This window comes from Centrocercus urophasianus, unplaced genomic scaffold (genome assembly GCF_019232065.1).
Source record: "Centrocercus urophasianus isolate 14NV4802_14NV808 unplaced genomic scaffold, USGS_Curo_1.0 seq_11, whole genome shotgun sequence".
In the NCBI taxonomy this organism is placed as follows: domain Eukaryota; kingdom Metazoa; phylum Chordata; class Aves; order Galliformes; family Phasianidae; genus Centrocercus; species Centrocercus urophasianus.
The window spans coordinates 44487248-44503955 of record NW_024884253.1 but is presented as its reverse complement, the minus strand read 5'-3'; the positions used below and the strand labels follow the sequence as shown (position 1 = coordinate 44503955).

The window sequence follows — 16708 nt, the reverse complement described above, 5'->3', positions numbered from 1 at the left end:
AAAAAAACTGCACAAAACAATAAATACCTGAAGTGTCTGGACTATAATAAAAATGTTGTCCACCCCAATAGCCAGCACCAAGAAGGGAATAACTTCTGCCACAATCAGTGTCACTGGGACTCCAAAGTAACTGAAAATGCCTATGGAACATGCCACTGAGCTCAGGACAATCAGGATGCCTGCAATACCCAGGGAGATCTTTGAATCCACCTAGGAAAGTTTTTTAATTAAAAAAGTTTTAATGACAGTTAGCCAAACCAGCATCGTCACATAAGAGACTATAACAAAGGCAGAAAAATACATTCTTATGTAGAATGTAGTTAGTAAGAAGCTTATTTCTCTGGTTCTTCTGAAGAGCCAGAGTACTTAGACCTTGAGCTACAAGCCTTAAAAGTTGAAGTTAATTACACATCAAATGAAAACAGATCTAGCAGAGGCTACAAAGCACAACTGAATTGTCAAGTATAACAATACACTGCTTCCTTCAGCTCCTGCCCAAAGAGGACTCAATGCTTTCTGACAGGATGGAAGACAAGTGTTCAGCAAAACTATCTGGAGAGCTATTTAAAACTAAAGAGTTTAGAGAAATGAGAACAATAAACATACCAGCAGCCTTCCCCAGCTCTGGATATGTCCCAAAGCTATGGAGATATACACAAACATTACAACATAGCTTATTAGAACAGTGCTGACATCACTCCTGCTTTCACGATTGATTTCATCTTCAATGCTCCGTTCAGCAGAAAATGATATAGTCAAATTTGGATTATCGTAGTTCTTCAAAAAGTTAATAAACCTTAAAAAAAAAAATAATGGAAGAGTCAGTCATACTTTAAAGAATAAATAAAATGTATCAGATGAAGGGAATCTCACAACCAGTAACAGTCAGTCCCTTACATGTTATACTGTTTCTCAAAACATCCCAATTAGTTAGACCAATAAACTGCCAGTGCAGGACAGCTGTTTTGCATGCATTTATGTATAAAAGTTGCTTTAATTTCTATATACATTTCAGAATACGAGAAGGCTACTTACTCTTTTTCCCATGCCAGTGCTTTCATTATCTTCTTGGAGTCATTGTAGTAGTTATTAACAGGAAGAGTAATAACAAGAGCAGTAGCATTATTATAGTTATCACCTATAGAACAGAAAAAAGTACCAGGCATTATGAAATTGAACTTCTGTTGTAAAATAGGCAGGTGTAATTAGGTTTTAAGGGGTATTGTCCAAAGCAATTCCACCACTAGAATTCCACTGACTGTAATCTTTTCAATCACACTGAATGCTCAAAGATGTTACTCAAATAGAAATGAGTTGGTAAGCGCTCTGGATTGCACTATAAAAGTAATCAGTCATTACCTATGACGTTCATGGTACCCCAGCATTAAAGTGCTGCATGGTTAGACAAGGTGTTGTTATTTAACTAGTGCTTATGACTTAATCTGGTAAGAAATCAGATGCAGTCCTCCACATTGTACTCTTGCATGCTTAGCATTTACTCAAAGTATGTAGAAAACAATCTTCAGTTAATCACGTGCTTGACTTTAATAGCTGTTTCAAACATTTGACATTTCCAGTTAAACACAATTTGATAGACAAGTTGCTTGAACAAAATTTAGTCTTTCTGATAGTCATGGAAGAGCTTCCTTTGCAAACATCTTTACCTGTTCTTAGCTGCTTTTTCAGATCAGAGACACAACTATCTCAGAAGTAAGATACATGCACATCCAAGAATGTCAGCTTAAGATACTTTACATCTACTTTCTTGAAACTAGAGATCCTCAAGCAGGCTCAAAGCAGATTACACATTCACATGCATGTGGTCTAACTGAAACACGCTCGTCCTCTTAATAAGCATTTGTCACTTCTGGAGTTGTCTGCCTTCATTCTCAGCACTGACCTACTAGCAGTTCAGTTAAAATACCCTTACTTAGTTGAAATTTAACAAAAAAAATAAATCAAAGTTTCTCAGGAGTGCTTTTGAACAGTCACATCAGTGAGAATGCAAAATGCAACAAAAACAGCAAGCAATAAGGTACTGAAGATTTTAACTGCAACACTGTTTCACCACTTACCATCATATCCCCCCAACACCAGCCATGGAAAGACAGGTCCACCAAATGCTCCTAAGCAAGGATCGTGAAGCAAACTTGTGTCATTCAGTGATGCTGGAGCCCTGAAGAGATGGTCAGCAATGATTATCAGCTTACACTTAGCAATTGAAGCACAGCACCACCAGACAAGAACAGTAAAAAGCTGATATTTTACAACTGTCCAAAGGAAATAAGATAAATCTGCTAGTGATGCACTGTCCTTATGCTATGTTTGCTTTAAATTTAATTAGTTTTTAAAATGTCTTCGAAGCTTTTAGAGAAAGGATTGGCTTCTACCTCACTATAAACTCAAACGAAAGCTTAGCACATGTCTTCTCCATCAGAATTCTATTTATCAGATGTGTTTGAAACATGCTTTAAGTAAACCACAGCTAGTGGTTTAAACCAAAATTAGCCTGAAATCTCAACAAAATAACTCCCACTGAAGTACTAGGTAGAGAAATAATAAGACAAACACACTACGCTGATCTGTACTTTAACATAGTATTGTGGAATGAAAAAGGAATAAGTAGTTCAAGGAGTTGGCAAGAACTAGCTAGTTTTGTCTGCCAGCATGAGAAGAATTCAGCTTGTCTACAGTTTGAAAAACACCTAATCATACTGCTTACCGAACACAATATAAGAAGTGAGTGTGATAGTCAGCATAGACAAAGAACTCATCCCCCACAGTGTGATCTAGAACAGAATGACTGTTTTGGAAGTAGTTGAGTACACTCAATATAGTGCAGTTGTTGTTGTAGGGAGCAAGAGGAGCCACACAGATGTCTTTCAGCATTACAGTTTCATTGTCAAAAGAGGCAACAATGTTCACAATAGCATCTTGCAAATCAAGCACCTGAAAAAAAAAAAAAAAGAAAAAAGAATTGAAGTCCTTGTAAGACAAATTCTTTCTTTTGCTATTCTTACACGTGTGTTGTATTTCTAAAAGTTCCCAAAGGCGATGGCAAAAGTCAATAGGAGTGTAAAACTAAGTCACTCTTACTTTGCTGTTCACATTAAAATTGCTGCATTAGCCTGCAAGCTTACCTTGAACAGAAGACACAAGGCTTATCACAAGTAAGGATTACAGCAAATAACGATTTTATAGCATGATTTCTGATGTACCTAGAGATAACTAATGACCATTTGGCTAGACACATCACCTTACAGATGGAAGACAACTTCTTACAATTACAGCTATTAGCAGTGTTTGGGTTTTTGCTTTTGAAGTCCTAGTTACCTGATGGAGAATATCCTTATTGAGTGGAGGTCCAAAAGGCACATCTGCTCCTGATGGGTACGGTGAATAGATGTCTGGACGGCTGTTTGGGGCTTGAATAATAAGTTGTTCAGTACGAAAGAAAGGCCCAAAGTGTTTGTCAAAGTATTCCTTCTCCTTGCGGGCTTGGCTGCTTGGAGCTGACCAGAGATCTACAGGGTTTGTAGTTGCTTTAATATATACAAAGCCTGAACAGCACATAGCAATAAAGACCACAGAGAAGAGGATAACTGGGCGTGGATTTCTGACACAGAAAGCACCCCATGATGTAAATGTCATCCTTAGGCCATTCTCAAACCTTTCACCAAGCCTCTCACCACAGGTAATTTTCCCTGTAAGAAGTAAATAGGGAACGTTTGAGTAATCAGTTTAACAGCATTTTCTTAAAACACTTTGAAACAGCAGGATTTTACTTAAGCACTGGAAGAAGCATTTGCACTGACAGCCAGATGCAGGGAATAACCTTTTACTGGGGTCAAGGGCCAGAAGCCAGCTCATAATTACATTGCTTCTTCTAATGCAAGAAGATACAAAGCACTCTAGAACTTCATAGAAATACTACTACACCCATAACCTGGGCAGCAAGGGCTTCTTGTATCCAGTATCTTGCATCCAGTAAAATAGAGTTAAGTACTATTGCAAACCTAAAGCAATACTAGGCAAACAATTTAAATATAGTACTTTAGGAATGGATTATATGGGCTAGTAAAGCTAAATGTCTCAAGTCTACCCATAGAAGTAGATGAATTTAAGCCAATTTTAATAAATCTGATGCTTTCATCCATGACATACCATTATCACGATGAGAGTTCACAGAAAAGGCTACATTACTGTCAATTGGTGTATACTCAGAGACAAAATGCCTCCTCCTGTAAGAGAAAAAGACTGTGTTACTCTAATTCCACAAGATTCCTTGCGCATGTACAGCAGAAATAGTTTCCAATGCTAGTAGTGAATTGGGCATATGACTCGCCCAGAAAGCTCAGACATCTTCCTTCCATCCTCAGTCAGTCAAGTTGACTGAGTTGTCCTGCTAATTTTATCACTGTGCTATAATCATTGTAAGGTTCTCTCTACTGTGAATGCTACTGGTGTTCTAAACTTTACATACAGAATATATTCTTGATCCAAGCTGGAAAAGCTTAAGACAGCTGACAAGGCTGCAGTCTGTTCAGAAGGATTAGAAGAGCTTGATCCCCAGCAAGAGATATCCACATTAGAAATATTTGACTTCAGTAATAGCTTAAGTTACAAGCACTCAGGCTAACAAAATAACAAAGTGACGCAAGAAGAAAAAGCATTATTTTTCTGTCCTGAAGGCAGAACACTTATAGTTGACCTATATTGCTTATGGTCTTATCTAATACCTAGAGCAGGAGATAAGCACTATGCTCTCTTCATAGCAATCTCATCAATAGGCATCCAAATTAGGGACAGGTATTTTTGGCTATGAATCAGACATATTGAATACTCTCACTGTTTCAGTTAGTTAGCCACGTTGTTTAACAAGTTTACCAGACAAGGCTAGTAAGCATGGCATAAGTTTGTTATACACACTTGTCCTCCTTGTCCACAGAGATTCAAATATTATTACACAGCAATTTTAGATTCCTAGTCATAACTGAACAACATTAAAGTTGCACAGAAAAACACAACCCTGCTTAAGGATGTCAGGCAGTTGAACCCTCTGGAAAATGCTATCAAGAAATATTAATAGGCTTCCATTGCTCATGATGGCTAGTACAACCACACCAAAGCATTTCTAACATAGCTGCTTCTGATCTTACTAGAGAGCATTGTGTAGCACAGAGAAAGTGCTTGCTATATATTACTTCACAAAATGCTATAATCACAGGAAGCTCAGCATTAGTATTTTCAGAACAGGATGATAGAGAAAAGCAGCCAAGCAGCACTATCTGTATTAGGGCAGCGATTGTTTTGGTACAGGCATTAGCCTAAACATACATTCCAGTTAGTCTGCTATAACTGCATGTGGCCACCAATATCTGATATTGCTGTCTCCCAGTGATTAGGAGTTGAGTTTCTGCAAGTTAATTATCTTCAAGAAACTTTCATTTCAGTGATTCTTCCCCCAGCCACATGTCTTGACAAAGTAGGATGGGGAGAATACAAATACTTTGTTTAATATCTAACAATAGCCAGAAGTAGCAGAGGTTTTAATGAAATAGCCTCTCCATCACTGGAATTTCTTAAGTCACTTCTATTACTTCATGAACAACATAGTTTGAGGAAAAAAACAGGATAACACTTTATTTACTTATATGGAGGCTCTCTTGTAGCACATTTGACTTACCTAAAAATGTGTACTTTAGGATTAATAGAAATATGAAGCCCCCTGAAACTGTTTAGAGCATCAAGAACAGTTCAACAGTGAGAAGCATGAGCTTGTTTAAATGTAGTTGCTGTAGACAAGATATTAGTGAACTAAACTGGTTTTAAGCACTTGTAAGTATGTGTATATGTAAGTAAAGTCTCTTGGCTTCTAGAGTTTGACATGATTGTAGTTTACTTCACTCCTGGAAGGCAGTTCTTTGATGTCTTAATTGATACCATCCAAAAAAATGATACAGTTCAAGTGAGACTTTACTCCTTACCACAAAAGCCTTATGTCAAACAGGGGAAGCAAATACACACATTTCCTCAGATTTTCATAAGCATGAACTCAAGTATGCAAGTCTTATGCAACTGCACGTGGCCACCAATATCAGATATTGTTCTCCCCAGTAACTGCGTGTTGAGTTCCATAATTATACTATGAAAGTTGAAAGTTAGCCTAACTTGGTCTTGAGCTAGGCAGCAAATGAAAGTTTCATATCAGCTCAAACCTTCTGTATTCACTTCCTACAACATACTTTTTAGTATTCAAACAGCCTCTGCAAGCATAAGCATCTGCCATACAACACAGCTTTAGGCTAGGTGGTCCCAGAAGCATAAGCATTCCGTACAAGGCAAAGTTTTCACAGAAAAAGCAAGTTACTTTCAGAGCTGTACATCTTAAGTGTTTTACCTGTAACACCAGACTCCAAAAACTAGAGCAAAAAATATGAGTAGAAACCCCATGTAAGAGATCCACATGATGATATATACAGCATCCAAACCAAATAAAAGCCAAGGAACAGGTAATGGAGGGGGCTGAGGTTTCGGACCACAAACGATTGAACAGTCTTGACAGCTGCACGGTCCTGTCGAATCATCCACAGACTCATTACAGCCTTTGGTAGCATTGTTCATAGGATTCATTCCATGGACAGGAACATCTATGAAATACCAAAGTCACACATGCAGAGTCAGTTTACTACAAGGTAAAAAAAATATATATATAAATGTAGTTTTACAGTACAAGCTTCCTAGTTTAATGAATGAACCCTTTACATGAAAGTCCCCTTCAAAAGCAGTAGCTTTTCTCAGTCCTGTAGCAGATAAAACTATTGCTTTCTTGCATGCAGGCACTAACTCCTTAGATGTGTATACCTAGTAATCACGTTTTTAGAACACTTTAATCTGAAGAACTAACAAGCACTCCTACCACCCCTAGCAATAAGCTGTCATGCATCCCTTGCCCTCATCTGTTCAGACTGAGGAACAGAACAACTTCCTTATAAAAACCATGAAAGATTAGGGCACTGCCCTATATTTCCAAACAATACAAACTACCCAGTTTTTCAAGATCAGTCCATCTCTCGATGAGTTTTAGGCATCTACAGTAATAAGTTGAATAGAAAACAACAACAACTTTCAAGAAAAAAAAAGGTAAGATTCAGCTTAGGTTATATTGCTTTGAAAGCCTGACTGAGGATACTCATCACTGGGCAGCCATTTGATGAGTTAACATACTGACTATTGCATACAGCCCACGACAGAAGATCGATTCACAGCCAATTCTTATTTTTTCTGCTTCTTTTTTACCTGAAAAGATAGGAATAATGCTGAAAGGAGTTTGTCCATTATCTTTACTGAACATGTACTCAATCCAGTTGGTAGCATTGCAGTCCTTGGCATCCTTTCCACACAGCAGCCCCAGTGCCTTAACATTACTTGATGGAGCCTCGACATCTTTGCAGGCATTATACATTTCTAGAAAGAATGTATGAAGACAGAAGTAATTAAATCAGTATTAGCACTTGAACAAGTATTCTGAATTTGGGAACTAAGTGAAGACTCATCAAGTTAAAAAAAATATATGCTTATAGCTTTCAAGAGGAAATGTTGTAAGATAGCAAAGTAATGCTTTCAGCTTTATTTACAGCAATCAAGGTTACAGTGTTTTGCTTCAGCTATCTTAATTTAAGCAGGCCAGCTGCATCTCCACTGCACTACCAGAACCTTCTTTATTAGATCATGTTCCTTCTAACAATATGAAGTGTCTCTTTTGGGAGAGGTTATGACTGAGACAATACTTTTGACCCCTCGGCCATACGTCGCTTTCAAATGCCTCAACTTATTTACAGGTCACTGTACAAAAAACAAGAATAGACCAAATTAATTCTTCACGTTTGTTATAAAACTAAAATATAGACTAAATCACCTGTTTTTAAGAAAATACTTGCATTTAGTAAGAAACTATAATAGTATCTTTTCACAGTGAAATAATCTATGTGACTCAGAAATAAGGTACAAACAACACAGTACAAACTTCGTATAGGTGAGTTAGCATATTAGGCATGCTTGTGATACTCAGAAACAATTTTCCTTTTCTGAAGATAAAGTCATCAATGTTACCAGCTATTAAAAGTTACAGACGTTCAGTCTCAGCTGAGCCTTCAAAAACACAAGTGTCAGTATAATGTCTCCTATCAAACCTAGATGTCTCAAAGGAGACCTATGGCATCTATTTGATGCCTTGTACTACAGAAGACAGTTGTCCCCTGTTCACCTCCCAACATATCCTGAAAGAGGCTTGTTCCTGCTACCTTGATAAAAGAGCATCAGCACACTGTTTACACACCATTTGCAAAGCGTTCCCCAATGAAGTACTGCAGCTCTGTAATGCTACTTTTGTTTTCTTTTGAAACTGGATCATAATAAGGTATGGTGCTTGTAACATTCAAGAACTCAGACTGATTTGGACTGCAAGTCAGTTCACAGAAGAGGTTAATCAAGTTGTAGAAACATGATGGACACCTGGGTAGGAAAGTTAATGAACAGCAATCAGATTAAGAGGTAAAAATGAAGCATACCTGATTCGATTTACACACCAACTGTAAACATTCTACTCAGTGCTAAATAAAAACTTCAAGTGCTTTGTTTTATCAAATTAATATATAAAAATTGAATACACTTAAAAAAGTAGTTACCCAAACAACAATAATTGCTGCTTAAAGTTGTTTCATATTCTTCAGTCAGAAGTATCAACATTACTTACTAGAAAATTCCATCTACCTCAAATAGCTGCTACAAGCAACAGTTGACAATTAAAAAGAAGCTTAACTGCTGCTACTAGAAAGGCTGAACAGTACTCTGTCATCTTCTTCTGAAGAAAACTTCATTACAAATGCAGTAGCTCAAGACAAACTAAATTAGCATTAATGCTACCAACTCACTCAGTCCAGACCGTAAGAAATTGCTTCACAGAGTTAAAGTTTTCTGACAGAGATAAGAAAGTCTTTCCAAGAGCTCACTGCAATAAGCCTTAAAATGAAATTACCACATCCACAGTTTGCTTCAACTGAAGTGTCCTCATGTGCTTTCTAATTTTAAAAAGCTCTGGCTGCTTTGCCATTCATTAGCATACCTGGAAAGAAACTGCAAAGGCAGCTGCAAGTTGTTTTTCAAAGTCTGAAGCTGAAGGACATCACAGCAAGTACTGACATTGCCAAAGAATAAACCTGGACAGAGTTCCTAAAATATAAACAATACTGAGATTATCACAAGGGAAGGAAGGAAAAGCATGCTTAAAATCTCAAAACTCATTGAAGTTTTATTTCAACACATTGCAGAACATAATTGTTGTGGGAAATGAATGAAAGAATCAGTCCAGCCAGTAAAACTCATTAGAGAATATGGATGGAAGAATCATTTGTACTATTCAGGGTATCATTTCCTTTAAGAAGCTCTTTCAGATGATCTTTAGTCACCAGGGTCTATATATAGAATGATAATCGTATTTGAGAGTCAATCAGTAAGAGGACAACACATTTACCCAACTCTGAAGTATTCCTGCAGCTTATCCTTCAATGCATCTCCCGAACAGCATCAAATTCAAGTCTCAGAAGACAAGCCATTAAGCAGAGTCACCAAATACATGGAAGAACTATTTAATGTCCAGTTTATAGAAAAGAAATGCATTTATTTTAACACTAGTGTTATCCATACTGCACATTTATTGTATGTTATTAAGTCCTCCAAAAGTGTAACATAGCCAGCTCACCTACATATTTAATTTGTTACTGCTAACAGCCAAGCCGTTACTTTGTAGTTATTCCACACTCAGGCTTCAAATCACCATCTGCCAGAAGACAAGTCTGGCAATATCACCTTATGTTGGGCACCAAATCCAGAACATATTTTAACTTCAGTTTTGTTCATTTTGGAAACAAAAACTCCGATAGGGAAACATTGTCTAATACTAGGCACAGCTACAGAAACAAAACTTGGACAAGGTTTGCTCCATTTGAATGACTGGTGTCAGTTACCGCCTTCCTAATTAAGGAAGGAATCAGAACCATTATCTGTCAGAATAGAATTTTAGTCTTCTTTAGAAATACAAAAGACATAACTGATAAACATCACAAATCAGAGTCCTAAAAACAGTGTGCGAGTGCTCAAAGCAGTGAGAAAATAAGCAGGAAAGTGCAGCATTCCTCTATTTAGGATTTTTGTGAAAGTTTGTATGTGGATCACATGGTTTGGAGGCATCTCATATATCTGAATAGAAACAGCAGTCTATCACCTCCACACAGCTGGGGCTACAAGCTAGATCTGAGCAATGAGAGAATCAGTGTTCACCTTCCAAAAAAGTGAAAATTAGATAGCTAGAAGTCACAGTGCAGGTCCAACGAAACCCAAAACAGAACTCTCAAGTACAAGAGAAGTACTTTTCAGTGGATGTACAGAAGCAGCTCACCTGCATCAAGTCATAGCCATCCTCTGGTAGAGCTATAGGTGGTCCATCATAAGCACAGTTGTATCTCTTGTCTCCAGATGCAATTCCACACTCTCCGTACCAGACGCACTGTTGTGGAAGTACCTAAATCAACATGAGGAACCAGCATGAGGAACCTGCTGATTAGCAGCAAGGAATAATTACTTATTTTTTCAACTACTAGATAGTTTGCACATTACTATTCCAACAGCCATTTATAGTCCAGACTAGATAACTTCTTGTAATTCAAATATACATGCTACAGAAAGCATCCATCAAGAAAAGCATGTATTGACATGGCATGCATGAACAGCGTTGCATCTCCAGCTCAGTGTTCCACCCATCTCTGCCCAGCCACTGACAGCATTATTCCTAAGTGCTAGAGTTATTGAAGAAAAACCTAAACCAATACTTGCAAAGCATTCCCAAATAAAAGGGAAAAAACAGTTTCTTTATGTAGAACAATGCACGTGATTAGTGGGTTACACTTATTTCAGTGCAAGTCAGTGAACATGAAGAGAAGTACATTATTCACGTGTAATATTTTCAGTTCTCTCTACAACCTTTTAGTCCTTCTTGCAAATCCACCCACTCACTGGCAGACTTGGAGGAAGTAACAGCATAAGAGAATTCCAAAACAGGACTTCACAGCTCTGCATTCACCACAGAACGTCATTTATTGCAAGAAACTGAAGGGATGCCTTCCATTAACTCTTGTGCTCAAAAACATGCTGCATCCAAACCGGGAAGGCCGAGCAGCATTTTAGAAATCCCTACATCTGGAGAAAAATTCCAATCAGTCCTTTATTGTATGCATAAAATGAAGGAAGTTGAAAGAGCACAACTGCACCTCGACTGCATTGCATTTCTGTTCAGAAGTGCTTGTACTGAGACATCTGAATCACTAAATCAGAGTATTTATCCTTAAAATTAAAACCTTTAAGAAAGAACGCCACAACACACTGTTTATAGTGAAAGCTTGAGAACAGCTCCAGAGTTTCGCTAAACACACCTGGGCTGCAAGCAGAATGTGGACTGCATAAACATTTACTGTGTTTCTGCAAGCATACAAGCATCAGAAGACTGCATGGTACGGTTTAAAAGATAACTGACCTATTTTTATCTCCTGAACAACCTTGACTTCACATCTGTAGAAACACCATATGCTTATGCAGCAAGGACAGACTGCTGAGCTGCGCACTTGACCATGAATAAAACTGTTTACTGACCAGGGAGGCCCCTGAAAGGCTGCATTCATCATATCTTAGAGCTATCTATGATTACAATAGCGCTTCCACGACATCCATTTCTATGCTAAATCACACCAAATTCTTTGCAAAAGCATACTGGTAATTGGATTCTTGTGACTGATAAACACCTGTTGACCTGAACCTGTTGGTTTCCCCTTTAACTCAACCTAGGAAACACAGATCAAACCCAAGACACTCACTGTAAACCAGAGGGTTCAGAATTCAACCTGAGTACCGCACATCCAGACTGCTACTTCATTTCTTTACTTAAGCATTTCTTCTAACTAAATCTGGAACCAGCTGTTAAGTATTCCCATATTCTTATACACAAGCTGGTATGCACCCCTTAAAAATCACATTCTAAACACTAGATGTTTAACATCCAGCATAAGCCAAGACTAGTAAGTTCTGCTGCTTTTACCAGTGTTATCTCTATTTTAAGTTACCAATTCCTTGGTTATAACTACACAGGCACAACAAAATCAAATACAGACTGTATTATAGACAACTACACGATAATAAATTCACCTGTAAGCCTTTCTACTATCATTCCAGGATGAAACATAAAGCAGCTTCCTTGCACAAGAAGTCATGCAACAAGAAGCATTCAGCTAAAAACATGAGAAAATAAAGCAAGACAATGTATTTTGGCTTAGTTGCAAGATTATACTTGTAACTTGAACATACTACTTAAAGCCCCATTACTGAAGTTTGAGGCAGATAAAACTTACAGTGGAAAAAACCAACACACTTCCCTCAGACTTTTGGCCTGTTTAGAGAAGGTGAATGTGTCAGTTACCTGTAATACACCACTTAGACCTAGAACTGTAACTTACAAAACTTCATTCTACTTCTGTGTAAACACTAATAATCCAATTCCAGTGAACAGATACTCACGATGTGACCCAGCAGGATGTCACTAAAAGGAGTCTGAATTACCTCCCTGGACTAACAGGGCTCTGGCGTTACCCGATTTACAAGAAATGGGTCAGTATGCATAAAAGCCAATCAAATCATCTGAAGTCATCAGTTAAAAGTCAGCAACACAGCTCTCAGACAGTGGCAATTTAACAGCAGGCTCACCTCTGAATCAGCTACAAAGTACAGGAGGTGGCTGGGCTCCCGGTTTTCAGAGAGCAAGCAGGGATACTACTAGTCATTAAATAACTACTTTATCACTGATAAGACAGAGCTGAAAGTTCTTTCCCGAAGCCCTGTAACAAAGGCTAAGTCAGAATAAATACTTTGTTCTCTCCACTCTTCCAGAGAAGCATTCCTTCACAGGTAGGAAAGGATACAGATGAGTAATCGTTATTGTAAATAAGTCACAGGGAACAAAGCTACTGCTTGTAGAGTCAGGTATCCAAATAACTTCATCATACTTAAATGTGCAAAAGTTCCCCTGGTCCCAGGATACAAGAAGATATGCTATACTGAACCAAATTCCCTCCTAAACAATGCAAGATACTCCAGAAAGTTCCACTGCAAGTATTTGGGAAGACCACATCAAGTCCTCAGTATTGTGAAATGAGACTTCCATTAGTACTTTTCCAAGCAACAGAAAGTTAGCTTTGAATTAAAGCCATTTTCCCCTGCCCAGCAGAGTTCAGAAACCACCTGGCACTACCACTATCCTCCCATAATACCCAGAGCTGAGGAAAGTAAATTCCTACTTCTGGTAGAACTATTCTGTCTAAAGAGAAGCTTCACTTCAGGTCTGGGCTCCAGGGATCCCAATAATAAACTTGCACACAATCACATATTAGCATTCTATGACTATCAGCAACACTCTACACAGGTTCTGCTACAACTTTCCTGTTCCCAGGCATTATCATTTGTTTGTAACAGAACTGGCATTTCAACAGATCATAAACACATTTACTTCGGTCCAAGTTTCTTCAATGGCACGTCGAAACAAATCCATAACCTTCAATGCTTCTAGAAACATTAGCCATCAGCAATGATTATGTAGCTGTGAAGCATACAAAGAACAACAACATCCCTGTATACAGAAACAGAGACTACTTGTAACTCTGCAAATTCCAGAAAACAAAAGAACTTTGTTTGGCTCCCCAAACTAAGATTACTAATGTATGGAAAAGGCAGTACCATCAGGTACAGCTGTTTCCCCCTTTCTTCATCTAACATAGTACATTTGAGATTATATGGCAAGACAAGCAATTCCAAAGAATAATATACTTCCCACTCTACCTCCATTAATACCTAGTCCACATCACCCTTCATAGTGGATATGATGCCCTGGCTCGAAGAACTGAACTCTAAGGGAACATGGTACTATGCCATCTTTAATAAACGTAGTATCGGCTTATGGAGGCAGGTGACAAGTCCATAGATCTGCCCACTATCTGACAGCTCTCCCTATCACAGGGGTCCCTGGACTAAAGAAAACTATACAGGTTTCTAGTTCTTACACTGTCTCTTCCAGTCCTCTGTACAAAAGCAACCAATCCGGAGACAAGCTCAGTCAGCTAGGTTCCTCTTGTACCTTTGCCCACAAGTAAGTGACTGTTCCCCTCTGGAAGGAAAAATAATTAGGTACTCCTGGTCAGGCAAAGCAAGTCCTAGCTCTGGAGTTACCCAAGCACATCACAGGAACATGACAGTCCAGTAGGAAAAAAAAGCTGCAGTAATTATGGTAGTTGAGTATCCGGGGAAGCAGGCTGGTGTTAACTGACAGTGACTTGATTTCATTGGGGGAACAGACAGATGCACTACTACTGTGTGCACAGTCTGAAAGCACAAGGCCCCAACAGCACTGGCACAAGAAAATATCTGTGATGCCCTACAGAAGAACAGTAAGGACACCTAGACGGAGTGTTTTGGCTACTTGGACGGTCAAGCACTGCTCCACTCATTCACCTCAGGCATCCCTCCGCTCCTAAGGCACCTTCCTCACTTTCCATCCAGAATGACAACGAACAAGTCACTCCTGATTTTCCAGGAAGCATCTACTCTTACCGTTCTGTTGTGAAGTTATGCTGCCACCCCTGACATGCAGGTTCCTTCACAGAGGCATTTCAGATCTTCCCACCATAGGCCACACACAAAACTGCAGGTCACCTGACAAGGCTGGGACTGAGCAGCATCAGCCACTAATGCCCATCAGTAAAGATTTCAGAAACATTTAAGTTGATCTCACCTTGTAGCTTGGGATCCCAGTTACTGATGGGAAACAGTGTCCAGCCTTGCTTAACCACTAATTGACAGCCTATGTTTTGGTATAATTGCCAACTGCATCAGCTGACATTAAGCACACAAAATGCCATCTAGCATATTAAAAAGCTGATAAGAGAACAAGAATTTAAGAGGCTTGGTATTCTTTACTCCTTAATTTAAAGAAATTACAATCCACACACACAAAAAAAAAAAAAAAAAAAACAGGAATAAAAGAGCCAAGGCTCTCAATGCATGGGTAGTTAGCTCCCAGCCAGCAGCAGGTTACTTGACACAAGTTTGGCCCACACCACAACTGAAAGCATGAAAACAACATTCTACCAGCATGCTTGAGAGGGAATGAGTTAACCTTCAGAAAGCTTCTTTTAGGCAAGCAAGCACTATACAGGTACAGCCTAGTTGGAGGTCTAGCTTCTGTATGAGATATATCAAGGTCTACTTCTGGAATGTTAGGATGTAAAAAAAAAAACAAAACAAAAACACAAACACATAACAGCAAAGATTTCAAGTCAAGTTTGTTTTCATTCCCCTACTCCGCCACTCGAATTTTGCCTTCTTACATTAGGCATAAAGGCTTCAGTCTTGTAAAGTCACTTTGTCATGTTAACCTCTTGTAAACCACAAAGCCACATCCCCTACAAGATCCTGTAGAGATCAACAAGACCCTTCCGCAATGGAACTTCTTTCACACTCCTGGTTGGAGGAGGATGTTGCGCTATAGAAGTACAGTATCTCTTCGGTCCTGCCCAGCCCAGGGCACACTTCATCCCTATGTTGTTCAGTATGTCCTTCCAAAACCATTACAGAAAGGAGTGCTTGGAAGGTGCAAAGACTATCAGCTACCCACCTGGAGACCACGAGTCACCAATGAACAACCCAGCTTCTCTAGAAGGAGTTTCTTGCTTTCTGCTCAATCTCCAAGGAGGAGCAGAGGCTGCTACCACAGGAGAGCCTCAGCACACACAAGGTGACCAACTCGGCAGCTTAAAGTGAGCTCGGTATAAACCCTGACTTCGTGCATTTCTAAGTCAGTTAGAGAAGAAAATGATGACACCGAGGTGTACAAGATAGTTTGTTTCTCCAGTGGAAAGCAGAGTATCTCACTGCTGCCTTGAACAACGAGGCAAACAAACTGACCGAGAAAGGGATTAAGGTGTTCCCATTCCACCCCAGAGCAACTTAGCAAAGGAATTCCAACTCGGAGCAGACAGAAGCACGCACACGCCGATCAATAGCAGGCCTCACAGGGAGCTGCCACCTTCCGCAGTAAACACTCGCAGCAAGCCGCGCCAGGCACCGGTGACACTCGCAATGCTCCGCGCGGGCACGTGACTGCACGGCTACTCACACGCACCCGGCATTGCATAACAGGGCGCATCACGGCAGCCAGCATCCGGACAGCTGCTGCTTTCTGCAGCAGCAAGGCACAAAGCTCGCTCAGCCCGCACGGCTCAGCTTGCTTTCTGGGCCGCCGGGCCCCCAGGCCAGCCGCAGCCCCGCACCCGGCAGTGACACCGCGCAGCCCAGCCGCCGACGCCCCACGGCCCCTCCGGCGGCCTCACACCGCAGCCCAGGCAGGAGCCCGGCTCCAGCTGAACCGGCGCTGTTCCCCCCCGCGCCCCCATACCTGTGCTGGGGACAGCAGCAACAGGAGGAGGAGAAAGACGAGCAGGCGGCAGGTGCCCGGCCCGGGGCTGCCTTGCGGGTCCCCCATGGCGACGCAGCAGCGGGCGACAGCGAAGAGAGACAGAGGGAGAGAAAGAGAGACGGCCGCGCAGGTCCGGAAGGG

General features: G+C 40.0%; 1 protein-coding gene across 1 annotated transcript in view; it reads right to left on the bottom strand.

The window, feature by feature from the left end:
* NPC1 (NPC intracellular cholesterol transporter 1) overlaps positions 1 to 16708 on the bottom strand; it is a 26017-nt gene extending 9309 nt beyond the window's left edge. Inside the window, exons 1-13 of the mRNA XM_042834762.1 lie at positions 16547 to 16708; positions 10457 to 10579; positions 9125 to 9231; positions 8339 to 8514; positions 7300 to 7467; positions 6401 to 6650; positions 4165 to 4241; positions 3334 to 3704; positions 2723 to 2949; positions 2076 to 2176; positions 1036 to 1138; positions 607 to 796; positions 28 to 210 (exon numbers count right to left, since the gene is read on the bottom strand). Coding sequence (XP_042690696.1) covers positions 28 to 210; positions 607 to 796; positions 1036 to 1138; positions 2076 to 2176; positions 2723 to 2949; positions 3334 to 3704; positions 4165 to 4241; positions 6401 to 6650; positions 7300 to 7467; positions 8339 to 8514; positions 9125 to 9231; positions 10457 to 10579; positions 16547 to 16633 — 2163 coding nt within the window. The 5' untranslated portion in view covers positions 16634 to 16708. The remainder of the gene's footprint in view (positions 1 to 27; positions 211 to 606; positions 797 to 1035; positions 1139 to 2075; positions 2177 to 2722; positions 2950 to 3333; positions 3705 to 4164; positions 4242 to 6400; positions 6651 to 7299; positions 7468 to 8338; positions 8515 to 9124; positions 9232 to 10456; positions 10580 to 16546) is intronic.